The sequence below is a fragment of the Symphodus melops genome, assembly GCF_947650265.1.
Source record: "Symphodus melops genome assembly, chromosome: 3".
Lineage (NCBI taxonomy): Eukaryota > Metazoa > Chordata > Actinopteri > Labriformes > Labridae > Symphodus > Symphodus melops.
Genome location: NC_136693.1, coordinates 7,047,659 through 7,064,928, shown reverse-complemented (window position 1 = coordinate 7,064,928; position 17,270 = coordinate 7,047,659). Strand labels below are relative to the sequence as shown.

General features: G+C 42.2%; 1 protein-coding gene across 1 annotated transcript in view; it reads right to left on the bottom strand.

Moving 5' to 3' along the window:
* fbn1 (fibrillin 1) overlaps positions 1-17,270 on the bottom strand; it is a 59,307-nt gene that overhangs the window by 6,064 nt on the left and 35,973 nt on the right. The window contains exons 34-60 of the mRNA XM_079340260.1: positions 17,055-17,177; positions 16,842-16,967; positions 15,177-15,299; positions 14,843-14,965; positions 14,562-14,729; positions 13,694-13,762; positions 13,447-13,572; positions 12,304-12,426; positions 12,059-12,217; positions 11,865-11,936; positions 11,649-11,774; positions 11,398-11,520; positions 10,120-10,245; positions 9,865-9,981; positions 9,641-9,766; positions 9,426-9,545; positions 8,673-8,798; positions 4,673-4,825; positions 4,517-4,579; positions 4,312-4,431; positions 4,082-4,201; positions 3,863-3,985; positions 3,250-3,381; positions 2,681-2,806; positions 1,693-1,899; positions 559-684; positions 154-276 (exon numbers count right to left, since the gene is read on the bottom strand). Coding sequence (XP_079196386.1) covers positions 154-276; positions 559-684; positions 1,693-1,899; positions 2,681-2,806; positions 3,250-3,381; positions 3,863-3,985; positions 4,082-4,201; positions 4,312-4,431; positions 4,517-4,579; positions 4,673-4,825; positions 8,673-8,798; positions 9,426-9,545; positions 9,641-9,766; positions 9,865-9,981; positions 10,120-10,245; positions 11,398-11,520; positions 11,649-11,774; positions 11,865-11,936; positions 12,059-12,217; positions 12,304-12,426; positions 13,447-13,572; positions 13,694-13,762; positions 14,562-14,729; positions 14,843-14,965; positions 15,177-15,299; positions 16,842-16,967; positions 17,055-17,177 — 3,369 coding nt within the window. The remainder of the gene's footprint in view (positions 1-153; positions 277-558; positions 685-1,692; positions 1,900-2,680; positions 2,807-3,249; positions 3,382-3,862; positions 3,986-4,081; positions 4,202-4,311; positions 4,432-4,516; positions 4,580-4,672; positions 4,826-8,672; positions 8,799-9,425; positions 9,546-9,640; positions 9,767-9,864; positions 9,982-10,119; positions 10,246-11,397; positions 11,521-11,648; positions 11,775-11,864; positions 11,937-12,058; positions 12,218-12,303; positions 12,427-13,446; positions 13,573-13,693; positions 13,763-14,561; positions 14,730-14,842; positions 14,966-15,176; positions 15,300-16,841; positions 16,968-17,054; positions 17,178-17,270) is intronic.

Sequence of the window (17,270 nt, the reverse complement as noted above, 5' to 3'; positions counted from 1 at the left end):
ACTTCAACGTTATTATCTGCAGAGGGAGCTTTTTTCCCCCGCAGCCAAGAACCTTCTGCTGGTCTTTGCAAGAGAAGTAACCCTTTTTTAAAAGCATACCAAATGATACGAGCAAAAGTGGGCCTAATGTGGTTCTGTGTGCGTCTATGTCACCTCTGCAGCTCTTCCCATCTTCTTGTAGGATGTATCCACGGGGGCAGGAACAGATATAGCCCCCCTCTGTGTTCTTACAGATGAAGTTACACGGCTTTGGTGCCTGTATGCACTCATCCACATCTAGATTAGAGAAAAATAGAAGGTATGGGTGAGGCAGAAAGAGTAAGAGACACAGAGAGAGAGAGAGAGTAGGAGAGTTTGATCCTGCCGCCAGAAATTCCATAAGGGGAGATGATGAGACAGACAGACAGACTGGGGCTGCATTTTTTTTAAGGGAGTGTGTGGGCTGTCCATCCACGTAGCTTCACCTCTTTACTAGACAGCAGGAATGAGATCAGGGATTAGACATGGAAGAAAAAGAGTCTATTAAGTGCAAGTACTGGAGGTGAAAACAAGCCTTACCCACACACTGCGTGCTGCTGATGTCATTGGTGTAGCCGGGTTTGCAGGTGCAGCTGTAAGAGCCCAAAGTGTTGATACACTGACCGTTTTTGCACAAGTTCCCCATCACACGACACTCATCGATATCTGCACAGAAACAAGGAGAGTTAGCTGCAGATTAACTCATCACAACTGAATTACCAGTTAATTCGCCGAGTGGGAATGTTGTAGGAGTGCTTTAAGTCCAGGTTCCTTTGAGAGAGAAAACCTGCCAAGACCTGGATTTCTTTAGTGAATAACAGCTGTGTGCCCTATTTCCACTTAACATTAGGGGAACAATATTCTGTTTGCATTTAGTTATGCATCAGTCTTGTGTCAAGTATAAAAAAATGTGCAAGCCATTGATTTTGTCCTTGTCAGTTTAAATGAATGTTTTGAAAGTGATTATCTCAGATGACAACCATCTGTTAATTTAACACCCAGCACTGGTGATTTAAAGATCCATAACAGTGTTTCCATGTGTACAAATTACTGCAATCCGATTAACAAAGCAGAACAATTGATGTTCTTCTTTGCAGAAAACCAATTTTCTGAAGGGCTTCCAAGCTGAAGAGTCACTTGCAGAAATTAGGACTTGTTGAATAATCCATCATTTGAAACAATGCAATACTTAACTAGGAGCACTTCCTTTTGAAAACGCTGCCTGCTGGAGCAGTCTTGCACTAATAGGAGCATTGGAATACAAAAAGGTCTGACTCTATTTTTTATGTTGTTACTCTGGGTTTGATCTGCTCATATCAAAGCTAATGAATGAAATGCGTTTCTGCAGGCAAGTTCACAAACTTGGATGTTGTAGCTTGATGAAAACCAAGATAGATTTTCAAAATCAATTCTTCTCTCTACTGCAAGCTACTGAAATGAATAGAAACCAGTTGTTGCCTGCACGGATGGTGGAAACTGAAGAAATGAAGCACCTTGGATTCATTGTTTGGAACTAAGACATCAGTGTGCTTTATATGTAATTAATTAATTATTAATTATTAATGTAATGTTTAAAACTTTACAGTATACAATTACAATTCATTGAGTTTTTAGGCTTTTTAGTTCTGCAATGTTTCAGAATATTTTATTTAAAGTCATGTAAGATTAAAATACCTCTGCCATCTGTGGTGTACCCAGGTCCAAGAGGACACATCTTCTTGTACTGGGTGGTCCCAGGCAGGGGGCAGAGCTCACAGTTTGAGCCCCAGCCTCTGCCTCCATCACAGCAACACTCTGACTTGGTCACCATGTTCCTGTTACTCGAGGTCATCTGGCACAGAGTGGTCAAAACTTCAGTGAAACAGAAGCCTTCACGGTTATCTGCAGGGCACGGAAGTGAGAGGGAGAAAGACGTGAGAGCGAGACAAACAGACAGCATGAGAGGTGGTCCAGGGGAAATCACACCAAACCACCCAGACAGGACCAGGCCTCAGAGAACCAGACAGCCCCGAGATAACCCACACCGCTCTATCATCACTGTCTGTTTCGAGGGAGATAGCCAGAGGACCTCAGAGCTTACAGAATCTCCCTGGAGTTTTTCTCACCACTTTCAGCTGGGGTTTTTCACCCCGTGTTCAACACATCACATCTATCCAGAAGGATATATTTAGATTGGGGAGAAAGGCTTTGAAAGGGTTTCCTTGCCTCTATCTTAACAGTAACACACATGTTTTTAACTAGACAAACAAGGTCATCATGGAATAGGTCAAAGTCTCATTAAGAACACATCTATCCTTTTCTTGTTTATCTCTAATTTAATAGCACATTACACATGTTTATAAAGGATTTATTTGACCTTCTTGGAGACGATTATTTTATGTTGATCTTTTCAAACTGATACTGCAAAAACATCAACCATCGAAGTAAAATAACAGGAAACCGGTGACAGCAGAGGGATATTTATTTCATTATCAGACCCATATCTCAACACATACATATTATCTACAACCTTTTTTAACTTTTGATATCCTGAACTGCCAATCCAAGCATCTTATCTCATGTCTACCACTTATTGTAGTGACGGATGTTATAAATATAGAAACAATGACAGTCAGGAAAGTGTTTTTTTTTTTAAACAAATCAGAATCAACAGTGTACGTACCAATACATTCAGTCTGTGTAGGGTTGGCGACGAATCCATTGTCACAATTGCAGCGGTAGCTTCCCACTGAGTTCACACAGCGGCCGTTCTTACAGATCCCTGGTTTGGCTGTACACTCGTTCAGATCTGAGACAAGAGCACAAACATACACCAGGAGAAGTTACACGATTAAGATGTGCCTTTCTATCCATTTAAATAATTTACATGAAGCAAAAGTGGATGTTCCACCCAGAAGTCAACATTTGTGGCAGCTGTTATTTACAGCATCTCAACAATCCACCCACATGAGTTGATAGAAATGATTTTTGATATTTAAAGCTTAAATGGAAATGATTGACTGTGTCCCAAAGTAGTTTATTCTTTGTGCAGAGTATGGGTGGACTTAAAGCTAGTGTGAGGAGTTTTTTAGGCTGGTTAGGAAATAGACTGAAATTACTTTAATACCTCTATATTACCAATAAAAGCAAAGAAGACCTTCAGCAAGATATCAGACAGTAATTGTGGAAATAATCAGTGAAGAGTCGAGAAGGTACAGTAGACCTTTATCCACAGGGGGGTGATGATCTTACCCATACAACCATCTCCACCGGGCGCACGTGTGAATCCAGGGGCGCAGATGCACATGTATGTACCAATCAGGTTCTTGCAGGTCATGCCTCTGCTGGCACAGTCGTCTATACCGTCCTCACACTCGTTCTGATCTGGAGAATAAACATTATACAAGATGTAAGAGGACAAACAATTGTAAAGCAATCCGAGTGAATGCACTATAGCAGTGATGTAACAAGGACACTTAAACTGCAGTCGAGAGGTTTAATCCTAACACTGAGCCCTGCAGTGCTAACAGACGTGTAGTAAGAGGTTCCACGATGTGTTTGGAGCTCTAATATAAACAGTGAGGCTACAGACACTGACAAGTTCCTCCTGTCTCTGCACTTCCCTCCAAATACAACCGTTTCCATGGTAACCGGGCTATCTAAGAGAGCTGAGGTGTAAACAGTGCCTAAGCCAGAGAGTGTTTTAAGTTCATCAGAGACAGAGGATCAGAGATAGTGTGTTATGTAACTTTATGGATGGGGCCATGTCTCCATGATGTCACTGTTTTTTTTTTTATCTTCGACCAACACTTGCCAGTAAATGGACCATAACTGATAAAGCTGAGTGTATGAGGGAGTGTGGTACCTTTACACATCCTCCTGTCCTCACGCAGCACGTAGCCGGTGGGACATTTACACTCGTATGAGCCGAGCACATTTACACAGCGGAAGGCGCACAGAAGAGGATTCTGGGCGCATTCATTGATATCTGGAGAGGAACAGAAAGCAACAAGGTTAAGTAGAATTACAGGAATTCAGAGACGACGTACGATGGACGTGAGCGTGCAGGTACAACTTTGCGTACCTTCACAGGTCATCATTGGCCCGGGCTCAAAGCCGTCGTCACAGGCACACTCAAACCCACCAATGACATTAGTGCATGTGCCGTTGCCGCAAGGATTTCCAATCTCACACTCATTTGTGTCTGTATTGAAGAAAGTCGCACACATCCAAATAAACATGTTAGAGTCAGAGCAATATCTACTAAGAAAATATTTAAAGAGACACTGGGAACAGTAGAGTGGTAAAACCTGCCTTCACATGTGACTCCTCTGGGGTCCAAACGGTATCCCATGGGACACTCACAGCGGAAAGAGCCGTCTGTGTTGATGCACTGTCCGTTTGTGCAAGGGTTATTGAGACATTCATCAACATCTGCAATTGAAATACATCAGCATCTTGTGAATACAAACTTGAAAAGAAAAGCGATGATGATTTAATGGTGATGACACTCATGTACCTTTTTTATGGTCGTCTCGCCCCTGTTCATAGCCCTCATTTACACAGAGCTGAGGAAACGCTTCTGGAACCATAAGGTTGGAAAAGTCACAAACAACATAACAACACCATTTATATTGTTTTCGTCGAGTGCACGTCCACGTGTAAGTGTACATACCCTGTCCTTTGGTGGGGCAGATTTCACAGGGGTCTCCCCAGCCTTGACCGGGCATTCCAGTACAGCAGCACACTTGCTTTGTTGTGTTCTGAGGCTTTGGAGCCTGGCAGCGGCCGTTTTCAAACTTGGTATAGCAGTAGTTCACCCGGATATCTAAGGGTTAACCAACACAGAGGAACAACGTGAAAAACCAGAGAGAGGTTGAAGATGAACACAAGTCAGAAGGAAATACGAAAAGAAATTGACTTCCATAGTGTAAAGTTGATGTTGAAGCGTTTAAAGAGAATTGCTCCTCAACCTTTCTGAAAATCAATTTTACATTCAGAGAGGACAGCAGCTTCATTAGGCAACTGTTTAATTTTGCTCAAACAGCTTCTTAGGTGAAAGGAGTAAAATCCTGGAACTTGATACCCGATCACTTGCAGCTAAAGTGAGAACTTCACAACTTTTAAGAGAGCAACCAGATCCTGGCTAGTTCAGCTGCAGGTCAACCATGTTTCATTGTTTGCCGCTTGATCACAGCTAAATGTGTGTGTCATTGTATCATGCTGTACCCATTGTACTGTAGCTTTACTTTTTCCCTTTGAACAGTTTTTAATCTTTTATTTGTGTGCTGCAAATTAGCGTCCACATAAACACGATGACACTTACATTGGATTTCTGTTTTCTATGTATTTTGAATCTCTTCCTTCCTGTCAAACAAAACCTCACGCTAAGGAATTTGAAAAAAAAATATTTATACATTTATAAATGGACCATGTAAAGTACTGAACATAGATGTTGCCATCAGAGGAAGTTTAAACTAATTTAGCTCTGCAGACCCTCGGCAGGTCACAGTAAATCATCAGGTAGTTATGACACTTTATTCAACTTCTTTCTGACATGTGTGAACTAACGCTCACATCATGCCAGAAAACCAGCAGTGTGCATTTAATTGAAGATGAATTCACATTATTGTTTCTCCCAGTCGTACTTTGGCTAATGTAGGCCACTGTCATTATTGCATGACCGCAATCATACACATGACGTGGGTTTCAGATAAGACCGAATTTAAAGAAAAGTAAAAGCCAATATTTGAAAGGTGTAACTGATGATCGCTGATGCTCATGTTCCTCTGGCCAATAGGACCAGTTTCTAAAGCAGTGGTCTCTAATGTACACATGTTCATATGAGTACAAAGCACACAGATAGAAAATAAATAAATAAAATCTAACAAGAACACATTCTAAATAAATGTTTCCATTCATAGACCATTGTTCTACATTTTAGTATTTGTAGTTAGAACAAAGGCTGGCTAATTAGCTCCGGTCAGTGATCAGTGTTTGCCAGTTTCTCCCTCTCTCTCTCTTTTTCTGAGGGCTCTTGTTCCTCCTGGATGAGACAGGCCCTTACTTCTAATGAGAAGCATATGGCCGTGCTCTCCTGCTAACTCTGGCCTTCACAAAACTCAACACAAATAAGCTTTCTGACCGCCATAGATCACACATGCACTTACACACCTGGCGCAGAGGCAAGGATCACATACATGAACACCTGGTGCTTGGAGGAGAATGTCAAAGAGTGTCGTGTTACTTTCCTCCATGAAACTGATTTGTCAGCCTTTCCGCAAAGAGATTTATGGTGCTTTGTGCACAGCTGCTGAGCAAGTGTGTGTGAGTGCATGCACATGTACGTCTGCACGTGTATATGTCATTCTTCTTCTGTAGTTTATGACCCTGAGTATAGGATACAAATGTTCACATGTTCAATATGGCCCCCTAAAACGTCATTGATTTGTATTTTCTTTCAATCGTAGATGGACTACAATACAATAATAAAATAACACACAACAAATTCACAATCACGAACTTGGCACATTTAGGTAAACACTTGGTGTGAGAGTGGTGGTGACACACATCTGAATGCGGTCACAGATATTTATGGTTTAATCGTGATAATTATGGAACTTTCCAAAACCTCTACAGCGTTATGATTTAAAACATGTCATTAATTGTGGAGTCCAAGTGGTCTGGTGGTTAAGACACACACACCACATGTACTTACTGCAATATCTGAAGTATGACTCAAGCCAAGGAGCCATGTTTCATATCATCCCCCATGTCTCGCCTTTCAACAAGGTTTTGGTTTAAATTATCAATGAGCGTTACGAAAACAACAAAGGGAAAATTGGATCTTTTGTTACATTGTTTCTTAGCAGTCCAGCTACAATCCAACCTGCAGTGATGTACAACACAGCGGAGGTGCTAAACAAGTATGCTTGCTCTTTGAAAATGAGCACAGGTTCAGCTGAGCCGCAGTTAACCGGCAGCCAAACCGCGACGGAGAGACCCAACACGGTTGTGTCACCAACCCCAACGTCATGTGTTTCACTGCAAGTAGGTGTAGCTGATGGCTTCCCAGAATACACAGTTGTTATGGAATTAACATTTTATCCGTGTTGCTTCACCGTTGGCGTCCTTATTGTGATCTGCATCAGCGCTTTCACAGTTTCAAGTTTCTGCATACAACAGGTCAAACTGGGAGAGATTGACCATACAGTGAGGGTTCAATCTGGGATGATTAAGATTCTCACCCCTGACAATCAGTGATCAATCACAATCTCTCCCTTTGTTCTACAATGTGAAACCTTGTCTTTACAAAAATCACATCTAACCCAATTAATGTTAACGTGATATCACTACATGTACATCATAGGACATTTTGTTTATTGTGTTGCCTTCAATGACCTGAGAAGGAGTTTAATTTAACTGGGTTAAGACTAAACAACAAGTGAAGATTCAACAACAACTTTTGAGGTAACAGTGATGGAGTTACTGTGCACTTTAACTTAGACACTACAGACATGAACTAATCTTTCAAATCTACAGTCTGTAAAGACTGTTACTGGCTCTTTTGAACTATTTTTGATGCATATTTTTGACATTGTGATCTCATTTAATTTGTGATTTTTCTTCTGCTTTGGTGCAGTAACACTGTCATTTCACCATGAGCTGAATAAAGGATTATCTTATCTTATCTCATCTCACCCTCTGACCAGTCTTCTTTCAGTGTTTCTGCGATTAAAGCTTGTTATCGTGACACAATACAATAACATTTATTTTTCAAATCCAGGGTGTGGTCATTCATCATTCTTTGGATCGAGGCCATGAGGTGGGTGCGCATGATTTCTATCTGAGGCCACATTTCGTTTCACCTCAGTAACGTTTTTTATTTCATATCTTGACTATGGAATCAAACACTACATTTATTGTCTAACACATGCTTCATTTAATAAACGAAAACCTGAACTCATTATCAACCACTGACCTGGCTCTCTCAACACAGGTGCGGCCTACGCAGCTACAGGATGACTTTGTTTGTTGCTGTAACCGTGAAATGTGACTAATGCTAACAAGACCGACCTGCAGTTGAACAAAGCTGTGTTTTTTAAGTGCACAATGACCCACAAATGATTTTGTAAAAGGGTTTGTCATTGTTGCTCAACCCTCCACCCAACTTCATGTGTTTATCCACCCTCCCCCCAACTCCCCCCCCCCCCCCCACTCTCAGACACCGGAGAGAGAAGTGAAATGCAAACTGTGAACCTCCTCACTGAACTGATGATGTCATCCCTTCAGTGTTTGGAGGGGGAACTCCCAAACTGAAGACTCAGTGCTCCCCAACCCAACAACACATACATGTACATAAACATAAACACAGACACACACACACACACACAGATAAACGCACACACACCACTGAGAAAATGGAAAAGTGATCTGTTCAGAGCCACCCCTGGCCTTGTTGAGGCAGCAGCAGCAGCAAACCCAGCTGGAACACAGTGTGCTATCATGAAAAAGAAGGAAAAGTCGAACAGCACTGACTGCTGCATAGTCTCCACACACACTCAAAACCAGACTATACAGACACACTTGTATTTACACATTGCACTTACAACCTCATGCAGTTACATTGCCACTTTCTGTCTGTCTCTCACACCAACACACACTCACATAAATACCTAAACATCTGCGTCCGGAGTCGGAGATCTGGAAGCCATCGGGACACGAGCATTCGAAGCTTCCCACAGTGTTTAAGCAGTTTCCAAATGTGCACATCTCCGGAGACTGGGAGCACTCATCAATATCTGACACACAAAGAGAAATGATATCAACCGCCTCATCACATTTTTTAGTCTGCTTCTAATTTGTACCATCAGAGTTCCACCCTGCTCGGTTCATTGATGTTTCAGCTTTCCTTAAACTACTGTCAGAGGTGGAGGGAGTGAAATCATACCTGTACGTCATGGTCTACTGAGATAAAATAGAATCCAACTAAACTAATACATAGTTAAATAAAAGGTGTTTCCTTTGGCGTAGCCTTCATGTCACGTTTTCGCTCATCACAATGACCAGCTGCTGCTGTAATTGATGCTGAGAATCCATTACTGTTCCTCCCCGCTTCCAGGAACAGAGAGCGCAAAGCAGGAATGTGTTGAAATCTGCCGAATATCTCTTCATCGGTTCAACTGTATAAACAATCCAAGAGTTCTTGCACGGGCCAACTCCCACGTGTGAAAGGGAGATGAGGCGGGTTTAGTAGCAGGGAGAAAGAGGGGGCACATAAGTTCTTCATTCGGTACTTTAACACCTAAGTAGTTGGGTTAAAGCTGCGGTTTGTGCATGTACACTTTGAGTTCTCTGCCTTACTATACTTCTTTTGGCTTGTGTTTATGGAGCACGAAACAGAAAGGACCAGCTTTTGGCTGCCGTACCTTCACAAGTTTCCTCATGGAGATAGTACCCCGGCGGGCAGATACATCTGTAAGAGCCGTCCAGATTCAGACAAGTTCCTGGGCCACATGTGCCTGGATTCACCGCACATTCATTTATATCTGAGAAATACAGAAACACAAGAGAGATGTACAGTAATACAGATCAATGCATTCAGATTAAGAAAAATAATAGTCAGAAAGTGGCAGTTTCCTACCTGCACAGAGCCTGCCGTCTAAAGTGAGCTCATAGCCATCGTTGCACACACACAGGAAGGTGCCCACGGTGTTCACACACTGGCCGTTTCGACACAAGCCCCTCTGCGTGGAACACTCATCCACATCTGTTCAACACAAGAAACACAAAACAATATTCATCACACTGGCTCTATAGGGCGCTTGCTTTTTATCAGTAATGATAATTCTATCTGCATGCACCCACCTATGCAGTCACTGTTGTGAGAGTTGATGAAGCCGGGGTAGCAGAGACAGTTGTAGGAGCCCACCGTGTTCTTGCACGTCCCGTTTCCACAGGGTTGTCTCTCACACTCGTCCACGTCTGAGACCAGAAAATAATGATCAGTTTCATTTAGAGCCAGCATCACCACGACGTCACTCGTGAGGCGGAGCAACACTGCTGAAATCACACAACTAAAAAAAGAAAGAAACAGAACTGGTAGGACAATACTCAACTTACCCACACACATCGACTGGTCTCTTGTTGGTTTGTAGCCATTCGGGCAGATGCAGCGGTAGCTCCCCACCATGTCAATGCACTGACCAGGATTGCATACACCGGGGCTCTCAATGCATTCATTACGGTCTGAAAAAGAAGGAAATCAACTGTCACCCTGTGGGGAATTCAAGGTCAAACTTCAAAGCAGGGAAAAAACCCAGTCCAAGCCATAAGTATAACTTGGGTTCAGTCAAAGGACATCAAACTTATAGGACTGCATAATTAAATAACTAGAATCCTTAAAGGTATTTCTTTATTTCCATGTTTTCACATAAAAAAAAGCATTTTTATGTACTTTCAGTCCAAAATGACTCAATTTTCTCTCCAGGTGGAGAAAAGCCCAGGTCTGATGAATGTTTGTATTGACCTTATTATAGCCTTGTATTGCCAGCCAATACTTATATCTTCTACAGTTGTTTGGCACATCTCCAACATGAGACATGTCTTTTTAACCTGGCCAAAAGTGACAGTTCTCCCTTTTCCTCTGGCATTCATGAGAATTGTGAAAAGTCCTGCATAAACAAACTTCAGGCAGATTAGTCTTCAGGCAACTTGATGATTGGAAAACAATGCAGAATCTCAATCAACTGTAAATGTCTGATACACTTTTAGCATGTATTAAGTACTCAAACTAGTACCTATTAAAAGACTTGCCACAAATAGTTACTGATGCAGACATGCTTTCATTTCTTTGTAAACGAGAGAACTGGCCATTCGTGCACTTACATAATAGCAATGTAATATTGCATGGTAACAGAGTTAACATGATTATTATTAAATTTTCAATAGAAGGCCATGTTTTGTTTCAGGGGATTCATGAAAAGCAGGAAGCAACAGCTATTCCTTAATAACAAGCCCACCGTGAAAAATGTATCAGCAGTCTGACTCTCATTATGCTGCCTTTGGTGTTAGATTTTTGGCAAGAATGTCCACTTTAAAGAGTTGCATATGGTTGAGTTTGATACAATAGCTTTCGGAGGCAGGACAGCATCAGGCACAGGAAGTACAGAGGAGTCTGCATCATCCTGATAGAAGACAGCAGCTTTGACAACCTTGTCTAATCCTCTCTATAATCCTGCTCCATGCTTCCAACAATTCGGTATAATCTCCACTAAGGTCTTCAGGAGTTGACTTAACCGCTGCAAGTTGACTGAATGGTCTTCCTTGTACTTAATAATCTGAGTATTGCAGACACTTTATAACCACTTCAAATCCCAAAGCTCTTCCCCACATCCTTACCCAGACACTGTCCAGTGGAGGTGAAACGATATCCAGTTTTACACTCGCAGCGGTAGCTTCCAGGCATGTTCAGACAGGCTGCATTCTGCTGGCACACTGGTCCATTCTGACACTCATCAATATCTAAAAACAGCGGAGACAGTGGTGTTCAGAGGCGTTTAACATCAGGTTAGAACTCTTTAAAGAGGCTTTCACAGCGTGAAAATGGATAATGGCATCACTTCTGGCTGAAGTTTAAAGCTCCGACTTGCCTTCGCATATCAGCAGCTTGTCGTTGTAGATGAAGCCAATGGGGCATTCGCACCTGAAGCTTCCGATCATGTTGATGCACACGCCATTCTCACACACACCTGGGATTTCCCTGCACTCATCAATGTCTAGAACAAGAGTAAGAGACAAGGAGGCAGGATTAGAACAAAATAAACGTTCTTCCTTACCACATCCACATTTGAATTGGAAAATCTTACCAATGACACGTCCAGTGGTGATGTCGATGTAATATCCTGGTCTTTCGCTGCCGCACAGGATTGCAAAATCATCTAATCGGACATGAGGGTAAAAAGCTTACTTTAGTAACCTCAGTTTTTCTGAGTGCTCTACTGAGAGAGTGTGTGTCTGTGTGTGTGTGTGTGTGTGTGTGTGTGTGTGTGTGAGATCTCACCAGTGCTGGGCACAGGACACCGTTCACAGGGTTTATTCCAAGCACGGCCAATGTTGTAGGAGCAGCAGCACATCTTTTTGGTCATGTTGAAGGTCAGCTCTCCGTCACATGTACCGTTGTCTGAGTAGAAGTTCCTGTAGCAGTAGCTCTTCCTCATGTCTGTGTGTGCGTTTATTTAAAACAGTTTAACTTTGCACTGCACAGCTTTAACACTTTAGCTTTATTTTACTGTCATGAAGACCTACCCATGCAGTTATTCCCTCCATTGACCTGCATGTAGTCCACAGGGCAGATACAGGTGTAGTTCCCGATGGTGTTGTAGCACTCGCCTGGGCCACAGATACCTGGTCGTTCACACTCATCGACATCTGTGCACAGAGAGAAAAAAGGAAATTGATTCATTCATTTTGAAGAATAGTGGGTATAGTACATTCGATTAGTAGAATAATGAATCATGATGCATTTGTTATAGGTAGAAATGAAGACAAACCTGCACAACAAATGTATTGAACTTAGATGGAACCTGCAAACATCTGACTGCTGTATGTGTCTTCCAATAAGCATACTCTTTCCCAGTTTGTCTTTTAAAAAATTCCATCATCTTAATCAAACATTCCCATCCCAATTTTAGTAAAACAACTCTAAAAACCACAGCAGATGTTTTTAAACCATTTAATTATTTTTGTTCTTCCTACTATACTTACTGCACAACAAATATTTTTCTACTTGGATTAATGCCGAAAAGTAACTGCAGTGCTTGTCACTACGATGTACTTAGTGAATTTGCAGTTCTGGACTTAATAGAGCAGGCGCCAGCTTTTGTTCTCTGAGTCAACAAACCCTTGATTAACACACTGAAAGCCACGTTATAGTCTTACCCTTATCCTCCTTCTCTCCTCTGTGTTCATGTTTCTCTATTTTAAACACCCTTCCCTTGAATCTCTTATTTTTCCTCATCCTTCATTCCTTTAGCCCTCCCTCTGCCATCTCTGTCCTGTCTTCAGGGGACGCAGTGTACTTCCCAGAGGAGCGGGCTGACCACATCAGAGCCCCGCTGCTCTGGACACAGTTAGGACATTAGCTGTCCCATCCTCCTGACTGAGCTTTGTTGGGTTAACAACAGACAAAAAATAGAGCAGAGACATATTGAGCAGGAATGAGCTGCAGTGTTGTCCAGGGGACAAAAAGGTTTAATATTCCTTTTGTCTTTTTCGCTCACAGTGCTTTTTCCTCCCTCTCCATGTGTGCTCGTCGAACAAAGGCATCGACGGCTGGACTCAATTTCCTCCCAACTGAAACGTCCCAAGGCAAGAGCTAGAGAGGAATCGGTCACCTGTGTGCTCATGTGTCTGTGGCGCTGCATGGAAATACACGTGTAGATACGATACCTTCACAGACTCTGGTCTCTGTGTTGAGGGCGAATCCTCTCGGACATTCACACTGGAAACTGCCGAAGGTGTTGATGCACTTGCCTCCCTGGCACAAGCCCGGCAGCTCCTGGCACTCATTAATGTCTGACAGAGAGAGAAAGAAAACACACTGAGGCATCTTGGGTGAGGGTGTTCTGTCAGTTTGGGAGTTTTTAAAGCTAAGCAGGGGTGACCACACACGGAAAAATAAAGGCATGTTGCTGACCTTCTACAAAGACTGTGATGGGATTTGGTCGGAAACCTTCTCCTCCAGGACACAACGTCTTGTACTCAGCTGTAACAGAGAACACATAACATTGACCCGGGACAATGACACAACACACAAACCACAATGAGAGCTTCTTTTTTGCAGGCTTTGGACAGAAATTGTTAGACATTGTGACTAGTCACATGCCCAGATTGGAAAGCATCTTTTCTGGTCGTCATCTCGTTTCCTGTCACTCTCTGTTTTGGTTATTCTGACCAGCCGTCTCAGATCTTAAACTGATCCACAGAGCCCAGTGGACCGGACATAACTGCAGCTACTCAGAATTACAAAGCCAGAATAAAAAAGTTTCTGTTTTTGTCATAGAAGCATGCATTTCCCTGAGCTCAAGAGAGTGAGTCATTCCCTGTGTTTTGAGCCATCTGTTGGCAATTTCAAGTAAGTTGCACAAACTGTCTCATCTTTACCAGCAACAGCAACAACAACAACAACAACAACAACCGTAAAAACACACTTATTGCAAGACAAGCACAAGTAGCCTGAACCCTGTCAGCAAACTCACACTTAACGTTTTAAAATGTACTCGTGTGTATTTATATCTTTGGGATTTGGGTGAATTTGTGCCATGTCGATGAAACAGAAAACGGTGAATCACATCTGACAGAAAAAGAAAAAACCGAGCTGACAATGTTTGAGTCTACGATGGGCAACACAAACCTCCACTGTGGCTGCCAAGAGATGTTTTATGTAACCTCACTGACCTGTTTTTGAAAGTGTATGTCAAGAGGTTACATAATATGCTATAGAACTAAAGCACAAAAAAATCATGCATAGTGCACAAGTCCTCATTTTGCTTGTGTTGACTTACTTGAGTTGACAAACGGGCAATTTTCACATGGATTTCCCCAGCCCTGGCCCAGGGAACAGCAGCAAGACGCCTTGGAAACGCCAACTCCGATCTCATTGGAGCAGTCCAAGCTCTCTGAGGCATCCCCTCGTGAGCGAACATCCAGGTAGCAGCTTCCAGAGCGAGTGTCTGTACACACAAACACACACGCGCACAACAGCATGAGATGATCACTGCACATCTCTATGAGCATGTGACAAATGAAATTCTTGAATTTGGAACGAGAACCTGTTGAGTCTCACCTACACAGCCCACTCGTGTGGGGTTGAGTTCAAAGTCTGCGGGGCAGTTACAGTGGTAGCTTCCAGGGAAGTTGACACAGATTCCATTAATACAGATGGTTGGGTCTATGCATTCATTGATATCTGAGAAAAAAGACACAACAAAAGTCTATTCTATGTATACATATGTATGTATGTAATGTTTGCAATGAGTTCAACAAATACAATATCTATGATTTCATTTTTTTCTGTGGCTACATGATTTCTAAACTCCTTCATATTTCCTTAACTCACTAGACACAAGTCGAGTTTCATTTGAGCAAGCAGCTGGATTCTGTGTTTTGACTGGGCTTACCTGTGCAGTTGCCTCCACTCCTGTCAAGTTCATAACCGATGTTACAATCACATCTAAAAAGCCCTGGGATGTTCCTGCAGCGTCCATTGACACAGATGTCAGCAAAGGTACATTCATCTATGTCTGTAAAAGAGACAGAGAGAGAAGGAAGAGAGACACATAGAGATAGAGGGAGAGAGACAGAGAGACCCAGCTGTGAGGGATTAGTGGATCATGGGATCATGGTGGAAAATTGGCAGCCAGCAATAGGAAGTGAAGGCCGCTCACCTCTGCTAAAGAATGACAGTTCTGGGGCAAAAAAAATGCCCAGACATATTCAGACAGACGCACACATACACTATCAGAGCTGCAGCCAAGGTTATGAAATTGTGCTCTTCCACATCATTACACTCTGCACAAGTCATTAATGTCCAGTCCTGCCTGAGTTGAGGCAGAGAGAACCGGACAGGTTATTTCAGGATGTTTGACACATCAGCACAATGAGGTCAGTCTGCTCATTCAATTGAATCCAGCAATGTCTTATCTCTGAGAGCATGAATCATGCTCTTTCTCTTACCAGCGATTCATTTGATCCTTTTCATGTAAATTATAAATCCAAATTACAATATCCCTAAAAAATACACTTTGCACAGTAGATCATGTTAACCTGGATGAAATAAAAGTGTGGTATTTAGGTTATAGATTCAAGGATCCAAGATTACGAGCCAAAACAATCACTTGAAAAAGAGGAATTTTCCCCCTGCATTCTGTGTTACACACCAAACTTTTGACTCCCTCGTGTCAATTTAAGGATCTATAACCAGAGTGGGACAGAAAAAGGCCTGCAGCTAAAACATAATTTACAGACTGAAAGGATTTTATATAAATAAAGTCAAGAAACACAATAGAAAAGTATTTAACCAATCAATCTTGTTTCTAAATATCTCATGCATTACTTAACCTGCTAACGACTGCAAGCTGTCATGAGCTTTAACATTTTCTCAAAATGTCATCTTTATTTGTCCCAGAGGGGCGAATGGTTTTGCGGCAAGACAGTCAAAAAAAGGACAGCAGAACAAGACAGTAAAAAGACAAAGGACAAAAGAATGTAATGCAAAAAAAAAGCACCCTGATCCCACCTAAATTCTTTTTTTTTCAAAGACACACGGCAAAATGGAAGAAAACACAATCAAAAAAGGAAAACAAGCCATGTAAAGAACTCTTTTCAGACAGATGCAGCCTTAGTCAGAACATTAAAAATGATCAACATCAATTGATCCCGATGTATTTGATTTTTACGTTTTGTTTGCTTTTCTTTCTCACAAAAAGCTATGTTGTAATCCCCACCACCCCCCACCCACAGCCCCTGAAAAACAGAGCAAATCCTCAGCCAAATATAAAAAAGGAAACAAAGCAAAATCCATTATTGTTGTGAGTCCCCCAGAAACGTTCTCACGATTACAACCACTTAGCTGCGAAGCATCCTTTGTACTTCCCCTGCCCAAAACATCATCTCATAAGTTCCACTTGAAGGCGGTATGTTTTTGATTGGTTCTTTGTCCAAACAGGAAACCAAACATTCACCAGATCAACACCAGACCTGTTTGAATCACTCTTCATAATTAATGGTTTGGGCACCAATGCAGAGATGTGGAGCCAGCAGAGTCAGAAGTGTTGCTGCCTTACCTTCACAGGCTTTGCCGTCCACAGTGGGAATGAAGCCCATGTCACATTCACAGCGGTATCCTCCGGGAAGATTAAGACAGTGGCCGCTCTCACACAGGTTGCCGTTCTCTGCACACTCATCGCTGTCTGTAGTTGTCATCACATACAAAATGAAGTCTGTAAACATCTTTTAAAAACTAAAAATGTGGTTTGTTATTGGTTTTTAAATGTGACCTGAGCAGTAGAATCCATCTCCAGAGAATCCTTCCTTGCATGAACAGCGATATGAGCCCATGGTGTTCAGACAGTCAGCGTTGTTGCTGCACATGTGTGTACCATTGGAACACTCATCCAGGTCTGAAAAACAACACACAACAGATCTTTCTCAGACGGGGGGGGTAAATGGTGAACTGGTTGTAGACTCTTTACAGCAGTAAACACTTGTGGGAG